Genomic DNA, 19,840 nt, shown 5'->3' with positions numbered 1-19,840 from the left:
GGAAGCACAGACTACTTGCGCTTCATTCATCCTGAAAATCTTCTCCACCTTTCATAACTGAACAAATCCAAGATCCCCCAGATGATACAGCAACAATTCGGCCTCCGCTCGCTCGCCAAGTTCCGAGACCTAGCAGCTTCCCGTTTGCAACATGATACGTACCCACCAGAGGATATCGGACCACTCCCATTGAAGCACGCAGCACCAGATTGTACTTACGAGGAGTGATCAGCCTCTGTACTACGCACAAATCTGTCGAAATTTCGCCGGGCGTCGCGAGAGCTTGAAGGAGGGATATCCATTCGGGTGCCGTGACATCGTCTCCGAAAATGATGCCATTTCCTTTGCCACTGCGAATCGGCTTGAGGATGTAGCCGTGTCTTAGATCGGGAGAAACAAGGGAAACTTGTAGCAGACCTTTCAGCTCCTCTGAGCCAGGAAGTAGTGTCTCAACGACACCGAGACGTAACGCTTCAGCTTGGGCTGCCGTGATCACGCCGCGGGCTGCTAACTGCGGGATTTCCTGTCTCACTATGCCCAGCATCCTCTTGTCATGTACGAGAAGTATAGTTCGCATGTCATTGAAACACCGCAGGCTGATCTGACGCAGCATTTCCGGCTCTAGGGCAAGAAGTTCCCGTTGATGTAACTCGAGGCCAACCTGCTGTATCTCTTCGTACACCTCGCCATGTGGAGCTAGAAATCTCCAGGTATTAGGGACTTGGCCGTCGCGATCGTGTATGGCACGGCATAGCCGGAACCCGCTTTTGCTGCGCGAATCGGGGAATAGCCTAAGATCTGCGGGGACGATGAGTCGTGGCTTTACGCCGCAACGATGTTCGACGGCATCGATGAACATGTGGATGTCAATCCCTTTTTCGGCGCCTTTCAGGAGATGGAGTGGATACTCGGGATCGAACAAGTCGAATAGTCCTTCAAGGATCTGCTCATGTCAAAACAAATAAACGAGGGGTACATGAGTATTGTCTTACAGTGTCCGGGTCAGTTGCGGGGATCAGCACCGTCTCCGCGCTCCCTAGGCTGTCGTTGGTTGCCGACTGGCCATAAGCCTCGTGCATAAATCCGTTAAAGGAGAAACGCGCATTGATTTCTGTGATACAGTAGTTCTCTTCGCGTTCGCCGTTGTCCTCCACGAGAAAGTCTGGACGCCATGATCCCCGACACTGCGAGAACTGCGGCAGGTTCCCGATAGTGACTTGGCCCTCGATCCACTATATTGCGTGTCAGCTGCCTTTTCATTCTCTTCTTCATGTCTCAGACGACGATGATTGACATACTTGCAGAAGCTCCTCCTCCTTCGCCTCCAGTGGCATACGTTCTGGGAACCGTGCGTCTCTGTCACTCCACCATCGTTGCACAACATCCGTGATGGCCGCTGTCAAAGCTTCGTGGAGATCTTTCAGCTGCTGCTGGTGATGTTGGCCCACTAGCACAGGTCGCGGACATCCTGCCGTGTAAGAAGCCTTGTGCCAGTGGTTCGCAGGGCAAAGCTTCAGCAGCTTTTCCTGGAACCGAGCTTCCTCACGAGAGAAGCAGGCCACATCAAAGTTTTGTGGCGAAATGGGCTGAACGTTTCCATCACCGTTCCCGACGTGTACTTGTGTGAGCTGTTCAGTTTGCATAGTACACGACTGCGTTTCTTGATGTGAGTTTAACAGATCGGCTGGTGGATGACATCTCTTGAGGCTATTTATGTTTGTAGAGAGGGCATCATGTGGACGGACTTGGCTTCCATCTTCGCCCTGTCGCTCCCAAGATCAAGAGCGCCATTGATGTAACTATTGTTTTAAATAAGAAAGCCACAGAGAAGACGGCGGTGGTGTCAAAATTGGGGTGGTTTTAGAATAGTCAGTTCTAGTTAGAATTATAGAGAAATCATTCCGTTACGTACTTATGTTAACGTCAATAATAAACCTATTCGCCTCGAGCGGTCCTGTTATCTCGAACTCCTGTTCCATCACCGATCCTCCTACGTCTATTGCTACGATGTACAGACTTCCGCGTCTTACAAGATTCGGCACCATTGGACCGACATATCCACGCCATTTTATTCGTTCCCATGGCACACTACAACACAGTCTTCGGGTCCTTGATGCACCGCATATCTCCTATGCCCGTGATCTTGGACATGTTCACGAAGTCGGAGTAGAGCTTCAGACTTCCGGTTTGCTCAAAATTCGGCTGGGCTTTCCTGATGACTCTTCTGAGTATCTTCAGAATCTTATCTTAAGCATGCACAAACAGCATGGTCATCACTTGCCGATTACTCATAGTGCGACAAGAGGCTGGTTCTGGGATGTGCGGCCGAAACCAGCTTCCGCTACAGGAGCTCATCACGCTCGGTCCGAGACTATGAGCGAGTTCTCATGGCACACTGACTGTAGCTACGAGGATCCGCTGCCGAGATACTTCGCGCTCCAGGTCCTACAGCATGATCGATATGGAGGTGGTACACTATCTGCGATGAACGTAGCCATCCTCTTTAGGTTTCTATCACCTAATACACGAAAAGCCTTGATGGCCCCCGAGTTCCGGATGAAGATCCCACCCGAGTTCATCAAGAACCCCGAGAAATCATTCATAACTGGCAGCATCTTCGCCACAGATCGCCACTCAACCATTATTCGCTACAGACACGACATTATTACACCACTGACTACTCGGGCTGCAGAGGCATTGGAAGAGCTGAGCGCAGTGTTGGTCCGGTGTGAAGTACATGCATCCTCAACCATGCATCTGAAATCGTCCGACCTGCCGAAAGGGTCGATCATCTTAATGGATAATCGCCGATGGATGCATGCGCGGAATGAAATTCGGGATCCAGAGCGCCACCTTCGGAGGGTGAGATGGGATGCACGTCCGTTCAATATCTCCGATGCTGGTAGTTAGAACAGGAAGAGGCATAATGAACCAATGCTTCAATTAGGACTGAAACATATATTTTTTTCTCAATCAAAGGCGTTCTCGTTTACGTCAGTCGCTACCCGCTTATTTATAGGGAATGCTTGCGTATCACGCATGTCGTCTGAAAGATCGCCGTATGCTAAGCGCTTGTTCACACGAAAAGTAAACTCCAGTGCCATCCAGACCTCTAGTCTTACATGAGAAGAGTCCACTGTTGTCACGAATGGTTAAACAAAGCCTGTGGATGTACCAATAAACTTTTTCGTATTCAGCCTCTCGGGAAATTTCGACTAGTTCCCCGCATAATCTGATGCTTTTACGTCGATTCTCTAGGTTATGGTAACACAAGACATGCATTGCCTGAGTGGTTCTCGGGTTCCATGTCAGAGCAGAATACGATGGATACTCGGGCTCAGCCGTGTCTCGGGCAGGGCCTCTTCCGAGACACTTGACAGCTCAAGCCATGTCAACGATGTGCGAAATTCTGAGGCAACTTTAGCCGATGTGGCCATACATCACGACCTCAAGCTCCCTGGTCACTGCATGCAAGATCAAAAATCACTGGACTGCTTTTCATGCTTGAAAAATTTAATCTTGCGCTCGGGAACCTACTACAGAGACTCCTTTGAGACAGACTATTGGAGCTCACAGCTAGATAACACCATGTCTCCAAGCCCAACATATATTCTAGCAGACGTGCTTGCTGTTGCACGAATACACCCATTCTATTGCTCTACTCAGTACCCACCGGATAATACTGCCATCCAGCATGCAAGAGAGGAAGCGGCATCGAAGTACGATCAACCTGACTTGACGTCGTGGCCATTGCTTCTGAAAGCCGACTTGTAAGTTTCTCGCGCAATTTATAGCAAGTAACTGACGTTGTCAGGTATACCGTAATTGAACGGCTTATCAACGACACCGACCCGAGGAACACGTATCGCCACAATGTCTACACCAGCGTTACTGGTGGGGGAGGCGGTGTCTCAAAACCTTTGTTCTTCGCGACAGATGCGCTCGAGAATCGTCGGCATAGAGTCTTTTTTGGCGAGTTTCTAAAGAAGACCGGTATCATTGAACGTGGTGACTGGGTCCTGTCGACCCATCACGGCGGCAGCTTGTACAGGTATACAGAAGCATTACCGTCGAAGAAACGTCACTGCTTACACCCCCCTAGGTCCCTTGATCTTACACTGGAAATTATGGAAAATGCCGGGGCTTCTGTACTAGCCGCTGGGCACCAATGTCCACCTGCTACTGTGGTTCAGATCCTCCAAGACTTCAACGTCAACGTCCTCACCGGCGACAGCAGTCAGATCATATCGATAGTTCACCACATATCGGCCACGCCAGACATAAGGAAGAAGATCAAGATCAGAAAGGTAATCTATACCTCAGAAGGGCTTTCTACGATGCAGAGAGTGCAAATATACAAGGTGCTGGCCCCGGTAGCCATATACTCTGTACTCGGAAGTGCAGAGGCTGGGCCATATGGAGCTAGCAGCCCTTTTCTCGTAGACTTTGACCCTCGTTCTAACCATAATGATTTTGTTATCGATACACGGATGACAATAATTGAGATCCTCCCGTTATCTTGCGCGGGAAGCGAAAGTGACGGGATCACTGAACCACTGCCGGACGGAGAAACAGGTGTCATTACACAAACGGTGCTGACACGTCTACGCCACCCTGTGATACGTTACATAACTGGCGACATCGGTTCTCTTCACCCTCTACCACAAAAGGCCGTCGATCGCGTTGCCAAACATGATCTACCTCATTACCGCGTTCTTCGCCTGCAGGGCCGCGACCATCGCTTCAGTTTCATGTGGGATGGATGTGACTTTCAGTTCGACAAACTCAATACGATATTGTCTAATACTCAGTCGGGAGTGCTCTTGTGGCAGGTGATACTAGACAAGATGCAACCGTCGGAAGAAATTTCGTTGGAGATTCGTCTGCTGAGCGGCCAGAGCTCGGGGGATGCAGTGCACTCGCAGACCTTGTTGGACCGGCTGAAGGCATGTCTAGATGTTAATCCATCTAATGAGCACAAGTTCAAGATCACTTTTGTGAATGATGTTCTTGGGTTTGAGCTTAGTGGGACAGGCCGAAAGGTTATTCGGTTTGTTGACCACTCTTTCTAGCACTCATAATTGCATGACATTTCATAATCACAAGTCTACTCAAGTGCAAACAACACATGAAGTACTAGAACGTGGTGAAGAACACAAAGACACACTCTGACAGAGTAATGATATGATTCTAAGTTGGAGACGTTTGCCTCCTAGTAGCCCTTGTAGCAACTAAAGAACGCATACTTCTACTCTAATCATCCACTTCAACCTTTTCATCTTCGAACCTTTCAACTTTCTTCAATGCCTCTGTCATCTTCGCAAAGATACGAAGGGGATCTTCAAGCCCAACACTGATCCGTATGATATGTTTCGGAAGCCTGTACTTTTCGAGGCTGTCCTGCACATTGTATGCTGCCAGTTGGACAAAGGGAATCGCAATAGTGAAGTTGGTACCGAAGCTCGAGCCTTTGCAAATATCCAAATTGTCATAAAAGTGCTCAGCAGACTCCGGGTTTCGAAATACCACACTGAAGACATTGCCATCTCCTCCATTTTGTCGGCGGTGCCTTTGGTAGTTTAAGAATTCTGGGCAGCGAGATGGATGGTTGACGCAATCAACTGAAGGGTGATTAAAAACATCCATGGCCTTCAAAGCATTTTCATCGGCTTTCGCCACCCTTGCACTCAGGTTGGGTGAGTTTTCTTTGAGGACAGAAATGTCCATGGGGAAACACGACACACTTTCATATCGATGACGGATGGCGTCGTACAGAATGTCATAGTGAGAAGAATTTGTATTGACAATGACGCTATATCAGGGCATATGTTAGCACTCGGTCCCTGCAAACCCAAACGTTTCGAATGTCATCACAAATCTAAAGCTTATGATAACAAGCCTAAATCTTTGCGGTCATTAGAATTCAGGGCTTCCAAGAGAAGAGATGGGGAATTCGAGTGACTTGAGATGATGATAGTAGTTCAGGGAGGACCGAAGGGTTCTTCTGGCACCTGTTAGGGTAGATGGCTCGAGGCAGTCACGAGGAAGAAGGTTCGAGTGGAAAGTCCAACGTACGTCTTGCATGCGAGGGGACTGGAGCAGGAGGTTACGCTGCCCCTCCATTTATGTGATACTAAACGTCATCTCGTAGCACAGTTCAATTCACAGACAGAGGTCTATTCTGCCAATAACGAGCGCTAGCTGTCCATGATTCTTTAAGACTTTTAATCTTTTCAGACGCGGCAACCTTTGAACCAACTTGCTATAAGCACAGCATGAACCTGGGGGAAATGCGGCAGGCCCGACTTGCTCCCTGAGTGCAAGACTTCACGACCACAATATCAATCGAGGACGGCCTCCAGTCTTGTGCTCGGGTAGAAGTCCAATGAAGCTGCTGAGACATAGTCGTGGTCTGTACGGTAGCCCAAGCTCGGGGCAAGGCTCTGGTTCAACCTTCTCAACCTGGTGCATGTTCCTTGAGTTGAAGAACCATAGGTCACCAACCTCCGGCTTGACTACGACATTCTGACGGCCGTGAATGATCTCATCACGATAGCCATACGTGTCGGGATCTCGAAAGTTGAGGCACTCCTCACTCCACTCAACGTCATGAACCCAAGTCCTGCCACCCTTCACAGGCGCCATGTACAGGTTGAAAACGGCCTGGTGGGTGACCTAGAGATCTGGTAAGCTATGCGAACTCTATAAAATATATCGCCAAGGTTGTTGGAAAGAAGGACGCTTACCTGATTGATGATCCAGTCCTCAGTAGCAGCATCATACGGTGTCCAGTCGCAGTGAAGACAGGTAGAATCGTTCAGAGCACGGAAGTTGCCTGAGAAGTATGTCTTGCCCGGCCCTTCTGAAGCACGAACAATCTCATAGTCGGGTAGCAATGCCCGAAGAGTTCCAATGACCTTCTCCCAAGCATTGACTCCTGTCTGATCAGCAACTTCTTGGTGAAGCCCACTCAGAGACTGTGCGACCTTGAAGTATTCCTCCTTCTCTGTCGACGAGGGCCATTAGATCACCTTATTTACTAAAAGGAATTGGATCACACATACCATTCTTACGGTTCTCAAAGTCAGCGGCAGCTTGCGCCTGATACTCGAACTGCGCACACCCAACCCTCTGCAAAAGAGGTCCAGTATAATACCTATACGGCGCGATCCTATGACTCAACGCCTTCTCATGAGCAAAGCACTCCTCATGGCCAAGAAAGCCAGACTGCTTGATGACAGGCGTCCGGTTAAACAGAACATCAAGGAAGTTTTCCCCCGAAAGCGGCACAGGTGCTGTTCGCTTCCACTTGGATTGGTATGGGAGTGCTGCTCTACCCAGAGTTGGGAGGGCGGGGGAAAAGGCCTTTCCTGCAAGAGGGGCTCGTGAGACGGTCCTTGCTGTGGCGGCGTATTGGGACATGATGGGTATGCAATGATGTATGATATGATTCCAGTGAGCTTACTACTGACTGGATGTTTGTTAGGTGTTCTCTTGTGAGCTCTTATAGTATAACGGGCTTTAAAGTGCCTGATAAGGGAGTTCTGGCTGTAAATGAACATAAAGGCAGCGTTTTCTAAGTATATTAAATGTTGTATATTGAATAACACTAGTCTTAAGATATAAATATACTGAAGCTATAAATAATATAATTAATACTTAAAATACATAAGTTACTTTATATAAATAATTTAAATAAAATAAATTACTAATAATCAAAAAGGTTCTAGCTATAAGTTAAAGTAAGTAAGCCTTTATTTAAATATTTATTTATAAGATAATAATTTATTTTAAACTTAAGCATATAATAATAAATAGTTATAGTATAAAATCCACTTTACTATTTTCTAACTACTTTTAAATATTAAACATTATTACTACTTAAGATAAGATATTAATTAATAGCTCATAGTATGCCCTCTACTACTGCCTTATTTTCCAGGCATCCTAGCTTATGGTGTGTATATAACCTTATCCTCTTATCCCTCCCTCAAACAACATTCCCGGCTTACAAGCGGGACGGCCCATATCTGATACAACCCGCTCCACAGTTTCATAGGTTACATCTGTCTGATATGCATACACGACTGTGCATTTCTGGGTTACCGGCAAGACGGCACTCCAGGGGGGCTTGGAAGGTTTTGATTAACGCAAGCATGATCTGACGCTCGCTTAATCATATCCACACATATGATCTGATGTTGCCAACGTGCACTTATAATCTTGCATCACGGCACATTGTTGGTGCAGATTCTGACATGCGAGATTACGGCGTAAAGAACTGGGATTCGTTCCTGCGTTGAGAGGGCCAATCGCCATTCTTGTTGAGCGAGGCAGAAGGGTTCCTGTTTGATAGAGCTGGAAGGATTGTGATGGGATTCAGAGGATTCTCGGCTTGCGTAAAGATGGTATGATCACGGCTGATAAACTCGGGAAGAGGTGAGATGCCTAGACGTGAAGTGGGTAGGTGTCAGCACTTCCCTGGCAGCAGCGTGCATCAGAAGTTGATAATCGTGCATCGAACTTGGGAAAGGTACTTTCACTGTTTGTACCTTTTCCAGTCAGCCTTTTCTTGGAATCAGGCGATATCAGCGACCAGTTGCGAATAAGGCATTACATATGTGAAGCTTTACCAGAGAGCCTGGATCACTATGACTTTCACAAAATTGCGCTTCTAAGTCCGGGATTAGAAGCAAAATAAGACAATATGGCAAACTCTACAGGCTTTATGGCCGATTTACCTGGCCTTTTCACAGATATTCCAGGCTTTGTTGCTGATATCCCTTCTCGGGTTGACTTCACCTCTATACCCGTTATCTTAGCCTCCACTGTCGCAGTCCTTGCCTTCACATCCTTCATCAAATATGTCGCTGAGAGACAGCAAGAAAAGGCAATGGGCTTCGGCCACGTCCCAACTCTCTGGCAGTGGGATCCATTCTATGGCGTTGACGCCTTCATTGCTATGCTTCTGGCTCTCAAGAACAACCGCTACGTCCCATGGCTTGACAGCTTGCACGCCAAGATGCCCAAGACTTTTGCTCTGACCTTCCTTGGTGGACGTCAGATCTGGACTATTGAGCCTGAGAACCTCAAGACTGTGGCCAACAATCTTGCGGATTTTCAAGTTGGTCCAATTCGCTACAACAGCAAAGCTGGACAGCCCTTCGCTGAGAAGGGTATTGTCGGTGCTGATGGCAAAGACTGGGAATTTGCCCGCGCGCTTGTCAAGCCATTCTTTATGCGAGAGTGGTATGCCAATACAGAGCGCATGGAGCCGTTTGCCGAGAGATTCTTTGCGGGTATTCCTGCTGATGGCGAGACGTTTGATATGTTTCCCCATCTGCGAACCTGGTCATTAAACCTCAATCTCCAGTTCCTCTTTGGTGATTATTCTGATATTGTCACTGAGGAAGAGACTAACAAGACCACTGATGCTTTCATCACTGGCCTGGCCTATGCACGAATTCGTCTTCTCTTGCACCGTGTTCTCTGGCTCTTCCCGTGGAAGACATGGTACAAGGTTGTCGGTACAATTCACAGTTATGTCAACAAGCATATTGCCAAGGCCCGTGCTGAACTCAAAGAGCGTGAGGAGCGCATTAGCAAGGGTCTTCCTGTTGGGCCGGAGAGACGGGATGTCTGCTGGCACATGGTTCGGGAGTTACCGAATGACGATGAAGTCAGATCTCATCTCTGCTTGCTTTTTGTACCCAACAATGAGACCACTTTGATTTTCCTGTCCAATGTGATGTGGAATCTGGCCAGGCAGCCTGAGATTTGGGAAAGACTTCGTCAAGAAGTGAAAGGCAAAGAGTTGAACTTCAACAGCCTTCGCAGCATGAAGCTTCTACAGAATGTTCTCACAGAAGCTCATCGCATCACCCCTGTCGGCCTCTTCATCGCCCGCGCCGCAGTTCGCGACACGACCCTCCCGCGAGGCGGCGGTCCAAAAGGCGACCAGCCCGTGCGCGTACGCAAGGGTAACATTGTGCAGATCAACAAGGCAGTCATGTACAAAGACCCAGACTACTGGGGTGATGACGCCTTGGAGTTCAACCCGGACCGCTTTAATAAGATGCGTCCGGGACTGAGTCTTACACCGTACAACACAGGGCCAAGACGATGTCCTGGTGAGATGATGACGATGAATGAATGTGGATACATGGTTGCTCGCATGGCGCAGACGTACAAGAGGTTGGATTGCAGAGACCCCACGCCGTTTGTGGGTGTTTTCCGTATTGGGCAGTTGAATAAGAATGGATGTCAGGTTGCTGTATACAGAGAGTAGTTATGACATGGAGGGGAGGATGTAGTATCTTTTCGAGAAATAGAGTTTGATTGCCCGGGGACTTTCTTATCGGGGCACTGTCCTAGAATCGACTCTGTCGTTGAATCTACTTCCATATTTGGCTAATACTATGTTTTTTGGACTAATCACATTTTGTTTGAGGTGCATAGCAAGCTGGTACCTCATGAATGGAGAGCCAGTAAACAACTAGGTCCTCTACCCTAAATGACGACATGCTTAACTAATTTCATATAATTTGACAAAAATTTATCAGACTTTCGACGACGTGTTTCTACCTTCTAGTTTAATGTCAGCAGTTTCCATGCTTCGTAGGGCTTATTAGCCAAGAACTTGGCCTGGTGACGTGTATATTGGTCTCGAATAACATTGGCATGTTATGCTGGAACCTATCAATTCTTTTTTCTCCTCTTCCGAAAATTTCTGGGCAGCATAATGTAAAATCCAAATGATTACATCCTGGCGGTCCATCACCGACGTTGTAGTCGCCAAGCAGCCCAAGATCTTGTGCTTACGCCCGTCTTACAAACTGCATGGCATTCGTGAAATAGCATGAAAAGTACACCATGTGGATCCTCCCACGTCAAACTGTCTGGCAGGCAGCCTAGAAGCAAGGCCGCGGCAGATAATATATAGGGTGACGGTAAAAGGATTCTAGGTTCTCTCTACTAGAATAAGCTTTTAGCTATAAGCTTTAACTATAAATAACACTTCTAGCCTATAATTTAAATATTAATACTATAATAATTAACTAATAGCTATAATATAAAGCTAATATAATATAAACTTAAATAATAACTTTTTAATTAACTTTAAAAATATATAAAAATACTTTTAATTTTTTAATTAAAAAAAGTTAATTTAATATTATAAATACTTTAAATCTTTAAAATAGTAATTTTAATAAAATTAATTTTTTATTAATATTAATTTTATAAAATATTAAATATTAATAATTATATTAATAAAACTATAATTATATTTTAAATTATATTTATATATAAAAAGATCTTATAAAATAATAATAGTTTTATAAATTTTAAAGATTATTATAAAGTTATTATAAAATATATTTTTAGGAAAGGTTAAGGTTATAGGGAAGTTATAGACTCTATTAGTTAAGTTTTATAGCTTTTTAACTAGTTAAGTAATATATTTATTTTAATTAAAATTACTTAAGATACTATAGCCTAAAAGTAACCTTATTAATTAAGTTTATTAAAATTTTAATCTAGCTAGAGACTTTATAATTAATACTTTTATAGCTATTATTAAAATATCTAAGTCTTATTTATTAGTTATTACTAGGTTAAGGCTATAAAAAAAATAAAATATATCTTTATATAAGATTTTTATTAATTAAGTAATAACTTTTTTATTTAATTAGCTTTTTTTAATTATAAAACTATTATTTATATAATAGCTTATAGTAGATTTCTTATTAAAGTTATTTAAGTTATTTAATAAAAAAAGAAAGTATTATTTAAGCTATTAAAATTAAAAAATAAAGTAATTTAAAAAGTAATTATATTAAAAAGTTAAAATATTTTTATAGTAATATATAAAGTATAGCTAATAAGGTCTTATAATAGAAATAATATAATATATTACTTATTTTTTAATATATTATATATAAAGTATTATATATAATATTAAAAAAATATAATAACTTTAAAAGTAAGTCTTAAAGTTATATAGTATTATTACTTTTAATTTTATAATTTAACTAAATAAATAGCCTTAATTTATAAATATAAAAAGATATTTTTTTTAATTTTAATAAGCTAAATACTTTTTTTATTATTATTTAACTAAAGTAATTAATACTAAAGCTTTAACCTTAAAAGCCTAATTTTAAATAAACTAAAGATTATAAAAACTAATATAAAATATAATACTATATAATTAATATTAATAATAGCTATAATTATTTAATTAAAGTAATTAATATTTATATATTTAGCCTTTTAATTAAAATTTATAGCTTTAAGCTTAATATTATATTAATCTTTTAATTTTTTTTTAAAATATTATAAAATTATAAAAAAATACTTATTATATATTAATAAACTATTAATAATATAGTAAATTAATTTTATAATCTTTAGCTATTAAATATAATTATTTAATATTAATAAAAATAAAATTAAAAATAAAGCCTTTAATAATTATATTATAAATTAAATATCTCTAGTTTAATTATTATTTTATTATTAATTTTACTTTATTTATTTAAATATAAAAGCAGTTAGTTATATATTTAAGTATATATATTTAATTAATAGAGCTAGTTATTATTAATTTTAAGTTAATTTAACTTTTACTAACTAACTTATATAAAAGTTAACTTTATTTCTTTAAATCTTTAATCTAAGAACCTTACTATTACCTTACCTTTATCTTTACTAATTTAAAAGCAGCTTTCCTTTTACTATAATAACCCTTTTAGCTATATTAAGAAGCTACTTTTTATATATATTTAAGTTTAAGCCTATAAAAGTAATAAAAAAGGCTATCTAGTTTAATTAAAAGGGATAACCTTTTTTTAAGTCTTTTTTTAAGTCTTTAAAAGCTAATAGCTTATTATTAACTTAAATTATATTAATTAAGCTAAAAAGGCCTATATAATAAATTAACTTAATTAAATTATAATTAAAAATAGTTATTTTAATAAGGTTAAATTAGTATTTTAATAAAAAGCTTTTTTTAATAATAGCTACTATTATATATAACTCTTTATATTCTTTTTTATTAATTACCTTTATAGTAGGCTTAATAGCTATATTAAGGTTATAGTAAGTTATATAATAGGCCTAATTATATAGCTATAGGCTATTTTATATAGTAAGTATTATATTAATAGCTATAATAAATATTAGTAACTGTAATTAATAAAAAGAAAGTTAAGTTAAAGAATATATTTATAAGTTTATACTTAATCCTTTACTTAATTAAGGTTTAATTAACCTTTAAATAAAAATATAATAAATATATTAAGCCTGTCTTTTAATTAAAGTAAAGGAAAAAGGTTAATATAGCTACTAAGAGGTAAGTAATACTTATATTACTTAGTTAAGGTAGTAATTATATTATTTAAGGTAGATAAACTTTAACTAATTTTAAGCTTTATAATTCTAGCTTACTATAAAGGCCTTACTATTTAAGCTATTATATAAAAAGTTAAAAGCTTAATAGCCTTAAATAAGGCTAATAGTAATTAAAAAAAAATTAAATATATATATATATTAAAAGACTTAATAAATTACTTAAAATAAGGTTAATACTTATTAAAATAATAATAAGCTTTTATTAATAGTATTATATTAAGTAATAATAATAATTAATATTAGCTATAGTTTATAAAGTTTTCTAGTTTAAATTACTATTTTATTATTAACTTTATATTATCTATAGTTTTTAAATATAAAAGCAATTAATTATATATTTAAGTATATATAATTAATTAATAAAGTTATTATTAACTTTAAGTTAATTTAACTTTTATTAACTAACTTATATAAAAGTTAACTTTCTTTCTTTATAAAACCTTACTATTACCTTACTTTTATCCTTATATTAATAATAAGACCCTTTTTATAGTAATAACCTTTTTAGTTATATTATAAAGCTACTTTTTATATATATTTAAATTACTTATTTAAGTAGTAAAAAAAGCTATTTAATTTAATTAAAAAGGATAACTTTCCTTTAAAACCCTTTTTAAGTTTAAAAGGCTTATAAGCTTATTATTAATTTAATTTAAGTTAATTATACTAAAATAAGCTAAATAATTTATATAACTAATTAACCTTATTAACTTATAGTTAAAGATAGCTATTTTAATAAAGTTAAATTAGTACTTTAATAAAAAGTTCTTCTTAATAGTAGCTACTATTATATAAATATTTTTTAGATCTTCCTTATTAGCTACTTATAAAATAAGCCTAATAGCTATATTAAAGTTATAGCTAGTTATATAGTAAGCCTAATTATATAGCTATAGGCTATTTTATATAGTAAGTATTATATTAGTAGCTATAATTAATATTAGTAACTATAACTAATAGGTTAGGGAATATACTTAAGTATAATAGGTATATTAAGCCTAGTATTCTTTTAGCTAGAATAAAGGAAGAAGGTTAATATAGCTACTAAAGGGCAGTATTTATATTACTTAATTAAGGTAGTAATTATATTACTTAAAGTAAATAAACCTTAACTAATTTTAAGCTTTATAATTCTAGCTTACTATAAGGGCCTTACTATTTAAGCTATTATATAAAAAGTTAAAAGGTTAATAGCCTTAAGTAAGGCTAATAATAACTAAAAAAAAAAAATAGTTTATAAAATTAAAATATATAATTATAGTAATTAAATTATAAATATAAATATTATATTATAGAAATTAAAAGCTATTATAATATAAAAAAGGGAAAATAAAAAAAAAAAAAGTAAAAAAATAAATTAAAAAATAAAAGTTTTAGTATTAAAAAAAAAACTATAAATATTAATAAGTTAAAGCTAGCTTAATAAGTTAATAATAGATTAAATTAAGTTATAAGATAATATAAAGTAATATAAAAAATATAAATTAAAAGTAAATATAACTAATAAATACTTAAAAAAGTAATTATATAGTTAATTTAATAAAATTAAATTTAAATTATATTTATATTTAATATATAAATAGTAGTTTACTTATAAGATCTTTTAAGTATAATATATAGCTATTAAAATTATTAAAAAATACTAATATATAAAAAAAGCTTAACTTAAAGAAAGTTTTATAATAATATATATATTAATATTATTAAAAATAAAGGTTAGAAAAAGGTTTAAGGTAATTAGAAGGTAGTAGTAGTATTAAGTTTATAAGTTAGTTATAAGGTTAGAAAATACACTTCAGTTTTAATATAATGTAGAAGGATTCAGCCGCCGAATTCGATTTCGTAATGGGCAGGGATGCAACGGGGAGTCGGAAAAACTTGGCACGCGGGCACTACTCGGGAGCGCCACGAGTAGCCATTTTCGAGTCATGCAGCTTATCTTTAGGGCGAATTTAGGGTGAACTCTATTTAAGAAGTCTCTGCGGCAGGAAAGCACTCAGTACCGGATAAACAGTGCATGATCGGTCAAGTTTTATTCTATAGCGAAGCCAGGATTGCGTTCTAATGTACGATAAAGTGCCGCTATTCCTTATCTGATCTTATGTTCTACTGTTGCCATTCGTGTTCGCGTTCTCGGCAATTGGGCCCCCTGTTGTCTCTTTGGTCTCTGTGCTCTCAGTCCCCAGTGCTTCTTCTTTGGGCTTGTTCTGCTTGATGCTCCTCCACTCCATACAAACAGCGCCTAGATAGCCGATACAAGAGAGAATGAGTCCACAAAGGAAAGCTTGCCGTAAAGAAGCGTTGTAAGCTACAAGAACAAGACGTTTTGTAGTTTCACTCAGGCCATCCAGAATTCTGGTAGCTCCCTCTTGTTGAAGATTGAATACATCAACGCCAGGAATGGCACTGATCCTTTTCACCAGTTCATTTGTGAAGAGGTTCTGTCCAACGCTGACAAAGATGGCACCTCCCAGTAGTTGACAGAAGATCAGGACTGAAGTACCTGTTGGTACGTCTTCCAAGGGCAGTACAGTCTGTGATGCAATCAGAGGGATTTGAAGAGTGATACCTAAGCCGAAGCCATATGGTATCTGGTAGCCAATCCACTCTCCACTGCTCGTATGAACTTTGAGTAAAGTGAGAAGCCCTGTACCGACACACATAATGGCATTGCCGACAAGCATGAAGGGCATGTACTGCCCAATAGTTTGTACACCGCCAGCGCTGACGAATGACGCAATTACTTGAGCCACGACAGTAGGCAGAAGGCGAATACCTGACTGAACTGCGCTGACGCCCTTGATAGCTTGGAACCAGATGGGAAGGTAGTACAGCGTTGTCATCATAGTAGCTCCGGTGCAGAACATGGAAAAGGATGAGGCTGTGATACTGCGTTGAGTAAAGATGTGCGGCGGGACAGTTGCATGGTTCGGAAACAGAATCTGAATCACGACAAAAGCGATGAGGCAGACGCCGGTAACAACAAAGAGTGCGATGATGCGACCGTTGGACCAGGGGTACTTTGTGCCGCCCCATCGAAGAGCAGTGAGAAGACTAATGATGCCACCGAGAAGCATAACGCATCCTGGGCCATCAAGGCGAAGGAGCTTTTCTTTGAGGGGAAGGCGAGCAGTTGCGCGATCGGGGACTTGAAGTAAAAATGCGAGGAGCGCGGCAGCGACAGCTCCGATGGGTAGGTTGATGTAGACTAATATTTGTTAGCAACAGTTGGAATTTCTCAAAGGCAGCCGAACTTACAGCACCATCTCCACGTCGCGGAAGAATCTGTGAATGCACCTCCAAGTAGGGGACCTAATACGCTGGTGACACCAAAGATCGCAGCGACAACAGCTTGGTAGGGAGTTCTCTTCTCAAGTGGGATGCAGTACACCGTGACGATAACTGCACCAGCATAGATCCCGGCACTTCCAACACCAGCAATTGCGCGGCCGACGATGAGCGCAGTGGAAGATGGCGCGGCACCACAGACAGCTGAGCCAACTTCAAAGATCAAGATGCTGATGAGAAAGATGAGCTTGACGCTGAAGAATGTGTATAGTCGGCCGAACATGAGCTGAAATGCGCATGTTGTCATGAAGTATGCGGATGCATACCAGCCAACATCGGCGACGGCCCGAAATTCGTCTGTGATTTTTGGAATGGCGGTCGAGACGATTAATCGGTCCTGTAGACAATTGATCTATTAGCCTTTCTGATTGAAGTGATATTATTTCTGGGGAATAACTGATATGATTTTGGTGAGGGCACCACGTACCAGGGCAACCAAAAACATGCTCAGATAAGCAGAGGTCATGATAAGAGCAAGCTTCATGCCGTGAGGGTAGTCAATGGCAGCCTCTTCCTCCGCAGTAGCCCTCGCATCATGGACAACATGATGTTCGTCCTCCTTTGGAGGCTTGTTTCGTTTCAGGAACTTCATTGTCAAGGGCTGGATGTGATACTCTCGAGGTGACCACGGTGGCTGCGCGACGACAAAAGATCAATGGTCGATCTGTAAAGCCGCGGGACTAAGGAACATGGAAGTTGTTTCCGAAAAGGAAAAAGAACGCATCAATCCAATACGCGAAATCTGACACGGAACAAAGAAAGACACCGATTGTCCTGACGTAAATTGGATGTCGACCAACCAACATCTGTGGAGCAGGGATCATGAAAGTGGTCTGATCGATTACAGGGTAGAGCATTCCTTCGAGAAGTGAAAAACAACGTGAAATGTGACATTGTGCTATGATATGATGTGGTGTAATCAATGGCAAAATTACGAAATAATGTTCAATAATGATACTCTACTATCTAACTGACTGGATACCGTGTCGAAGTGCCTCAATAACGGCTGTCTAGAGCAAGTAAACCAGCTTGTGGCCCCTAACGGTCCCCGCCTTGATCTCCTCTAAGCCCTGTAAGGCGCCCTCCAACCCCCCCTCCCTCACCTGGACAGGATGCGGCACGATCTTACCATCGCGGAGCAATCCCTCCAGCATCCGCGCAAGGTCGACACCAAACTTTCTCAGCTCGGGATTACCAGGCCGCCCGTGAGGCCGCGGCATGTCAATGTCCAACCCTGCCATCTCAAGCCCATACGTAAATCCCGACTTAACCGTCTTCCTCGTTCGCGTGATGGCTTCGTGGGGCACATGCACCGTCTCGTAGTGCCCACCCATTCGGCCGATTGCTCGGAAGCAGAAGCGCGCAGAGTCAACCGAGCCAATGCAGTCGAACGCGTACTTGAGCCCGTTCTTGGTGAGCTTCTTGATCGCGTCCACGGAAGCGTCGGGATCGCGATAGTCAAAGCACTCAACGGCTTGGGACTTCTTGGCGAGCTCGTTGCTGTTGGGGGAGCATACAGCAATTGGCAGGAGACCAGCCAGTCGCGTTAGCTGGCAGAAGATGGTGCCTGTTGCTGTCCCACCCCCGTACACAAGCACGTAGTGGGGTGTTGGCGAGGGCTGCAGGGGTGTCCCGGGGAGCTCGAGCCGCCTCATGGCTAGGCCTGCAGCCATGAAGACAGTGCCGAGAGATGCCATGTCAGCAAGGGAGTACCCGGATGGCTTGCGTAGGATGAAATCCTCCTGTGCCAGAGTGTACTGGGAATACGCTCCCACGTCCGGCATCGAACGGTTCATGCCAAGCACCATGATTCCGACCTCATCGCCTATTTTGAGTGGACTGTCTGAGGCATCGGGACCGAGGGCGATGACTTTACCAGAGCAGTCAAAGCCGCCAATTGCTCCATGGACCGTATATCCGCTTGTAAGCTTAGTGTCGATGGGGTTGAGGCCCACCGCCACGTTCTTGACCAGTACCCATCCCTTGCCAGGGGTAGGAACCGGTGCGGCGTCTGTCAGTTCGAGGGTATCACGCTCGGTGCCGATAAGAGCACGCTGCGTCTTGGGGATGTTGATTGGCTCCATAGTTTCTGTCGTTGCCTGCTTGGGCCCTGTCATCAAAGAGTCGAAATAGACGCTCTATTTAACTTGCTTTGATGTCAACATCCTGGTAACTCGTATGCAGGCTGGTGTTTATGTCACACCATTTCAGGAAGAAGACAGGTTTGACTAAAGAAGGAATCTAGATTGATAGCTTGGCTACGCTTGGCAGATGACTGTTGCATCTGAAGGAGCTGAATCCTGGAATTGAGATGGAGAACCTGTGTATGAATGAAGAGTGGATGAGTGGTATGACGCACGGCGGTTAGATATGGATAAACCTTGTTATCATATGTGGGACAGCTTTCTCTGGGCGTGAGATTAGTTACTACCCTTAAAGGCTTATAAGGGGTTATAGTAAAAGGGTATTAGACATTAACTATAAAATTAGTAAATTACTTCTTATAAAAATACCTTACTAGCTAGAAATGATAAAGAATATCAAAAATATTTCTTATATACTATATATTTAAATATACTTAAATATAACTAACTCTAAAAAATATATAATTTCTAAGGTCTTTTTACTAAAATCATTTTACCTTCTTTTAAGGATATCTACTATAAAGGGTATATTATGTCTAACTAATTGGTTATAGCCTATAGTTAAATTGCATGAAATACATTCTACTCTCCCAGCTGACAATATCCAGGTCAGCAACTTCACCATATCACATCTTGGCTTCCAGATGTCAGACCATTATCTTTCTGAACCCGATTCACTCTCGCATCCATTCATATGACAAACACCTGCATGAACCTTGCCCATCCTTCGGATCACATCAGCACTCCATTGACCCCATTCCACCAATAATCGTATAACTGTTCCGAAACATCTCTATACTTCACTCCAAAGTATCTCCCCAAGCCGCCAGCCCTGAAACTTCACCACAATCCTACTGCAACATTGATCACCAATAATCGACATGTCAATGCGAGTGACCAAATCTTCTCCGCTTTCTTTGATAAGCTTACCGCTG

General features: G+C 40.8%; 5 protein-coding genes across 5 annotated transcripts; 1 reads left to right on the top strand and 4 right to left on the bottom strand.

The window, feature by feature from the left end:
- Positions 1 to 22: 22 nt before the first annotated feature.
- On the bottom strand, positions 23 to 1,643 carry J7337_007372 (uncharacterized protein; the record flags this gene model as incomplete). The annotated part of the gene is made up of 3 exons (XM_044825024.1): positions 23 to 943; positions 993 to 1,232; positions 1,299 to 1,643. 3 exons carry the CDS (start codon positions 1,641 to 1,643, stop codon positions 23 to 25), a joined length of 1,506 nt encoding a protein of 501 aa, XP_044680681.1.
- A 4,684-nt stretch (positions 1,644 to 6,327) lies between these two features.
- On the bottom strand, positions 6,328 to 7,422 carry J7337_007371 (uncharacterized protein; the record flags this gene model as incomplete). The annotated part of the gene is made up of 3 exons (XM_044825023.1): positions 6,328 to 6,675; positions 6,747 to 7,006; positions 7,065 to 7,422. The coding sequence occupies 3 exons, from the start codon at positions 7,420 to 7,422 to the stop codon at positions 6,328 to 6,330; spliced, it is 966 nt and encodes a 321-aa protein (XP_044680680.1).
- A 1,285-nt stretch (positions 7,423 to 8,707) lies between these two features.
- Positions 8,708 to 10,288, top strand: J7337_007370 (uncharacterized protein; the record flags this gene model as incomplete). Its single annotated transcript, XM_044825022.1, has 1 exon — positions 8,708 to 10,288. One exon carries the CDS (start codon positions 8,708 to 8,710, stop codon positions 10,286 to 10,288), a length of 1,581 nt encoding a protein of 526 aa, XP_044680679.1.
- A 5,224-nt stretch (positions 10,289 to 15,512) lies between these two features.
- J7337_007369 (uncharacterized protein) lies at positions 15,513 to 17,353 on the bottom strand (the record flags this gene model as incomplete). Its single annotated transcript, XM_044825021.1, has 3 exons — positions 15,513 to 16,621; positions 16,672 to 17,098; positions 17,189 to 17,353. 3 exons carry the CDS (start codon positions 17,351 to 17,353, stop codon positions 15,513 to 15,515), a joined length of 1,701 nt encoding a protein of 566 aa, XP_044680678.1.
- A 418-nt stretch (positions 17,354 to 17,771) lies between these two features.
- Positions 17,772 to 18,845, bottom strand: J7337_007368 (putative secondary metabolism biosynthetic enzyme; the record flags this gene model as incomplete). The annotated part of the gene is made up of 1 exon (XM_044825020.1): positions 17,772 to 18,845. One exon carries the CDS (start codon positions 18,843 to 18,845, stop codon positions 17,772 to 17,774), a length of 1,074 nt encoding a protein of 357 aa, XP_044680677.1.
- Positions 18,846 to 19,840: the final 995 nt, after the last annotated feature.

The sequence above is a fragment of the Fusarium musae genome, chromosome 5 (assembly GCF_019915245.1).
Source record: "Fusarium musae strain F31 chromosome 5, whole genome shotgun sequence".
Taxonomy (NCBI): Eukaryota; Fungi; Ascomycota; class Sordariomycetes; order Hypocreales; family Nectriaceae; genus Fusarium; species Fusarium musae.
Note: the sequence above shows the minus strand (reverse complement) of the source record. Positions and strands in the feature narration are given on the sequence as shown.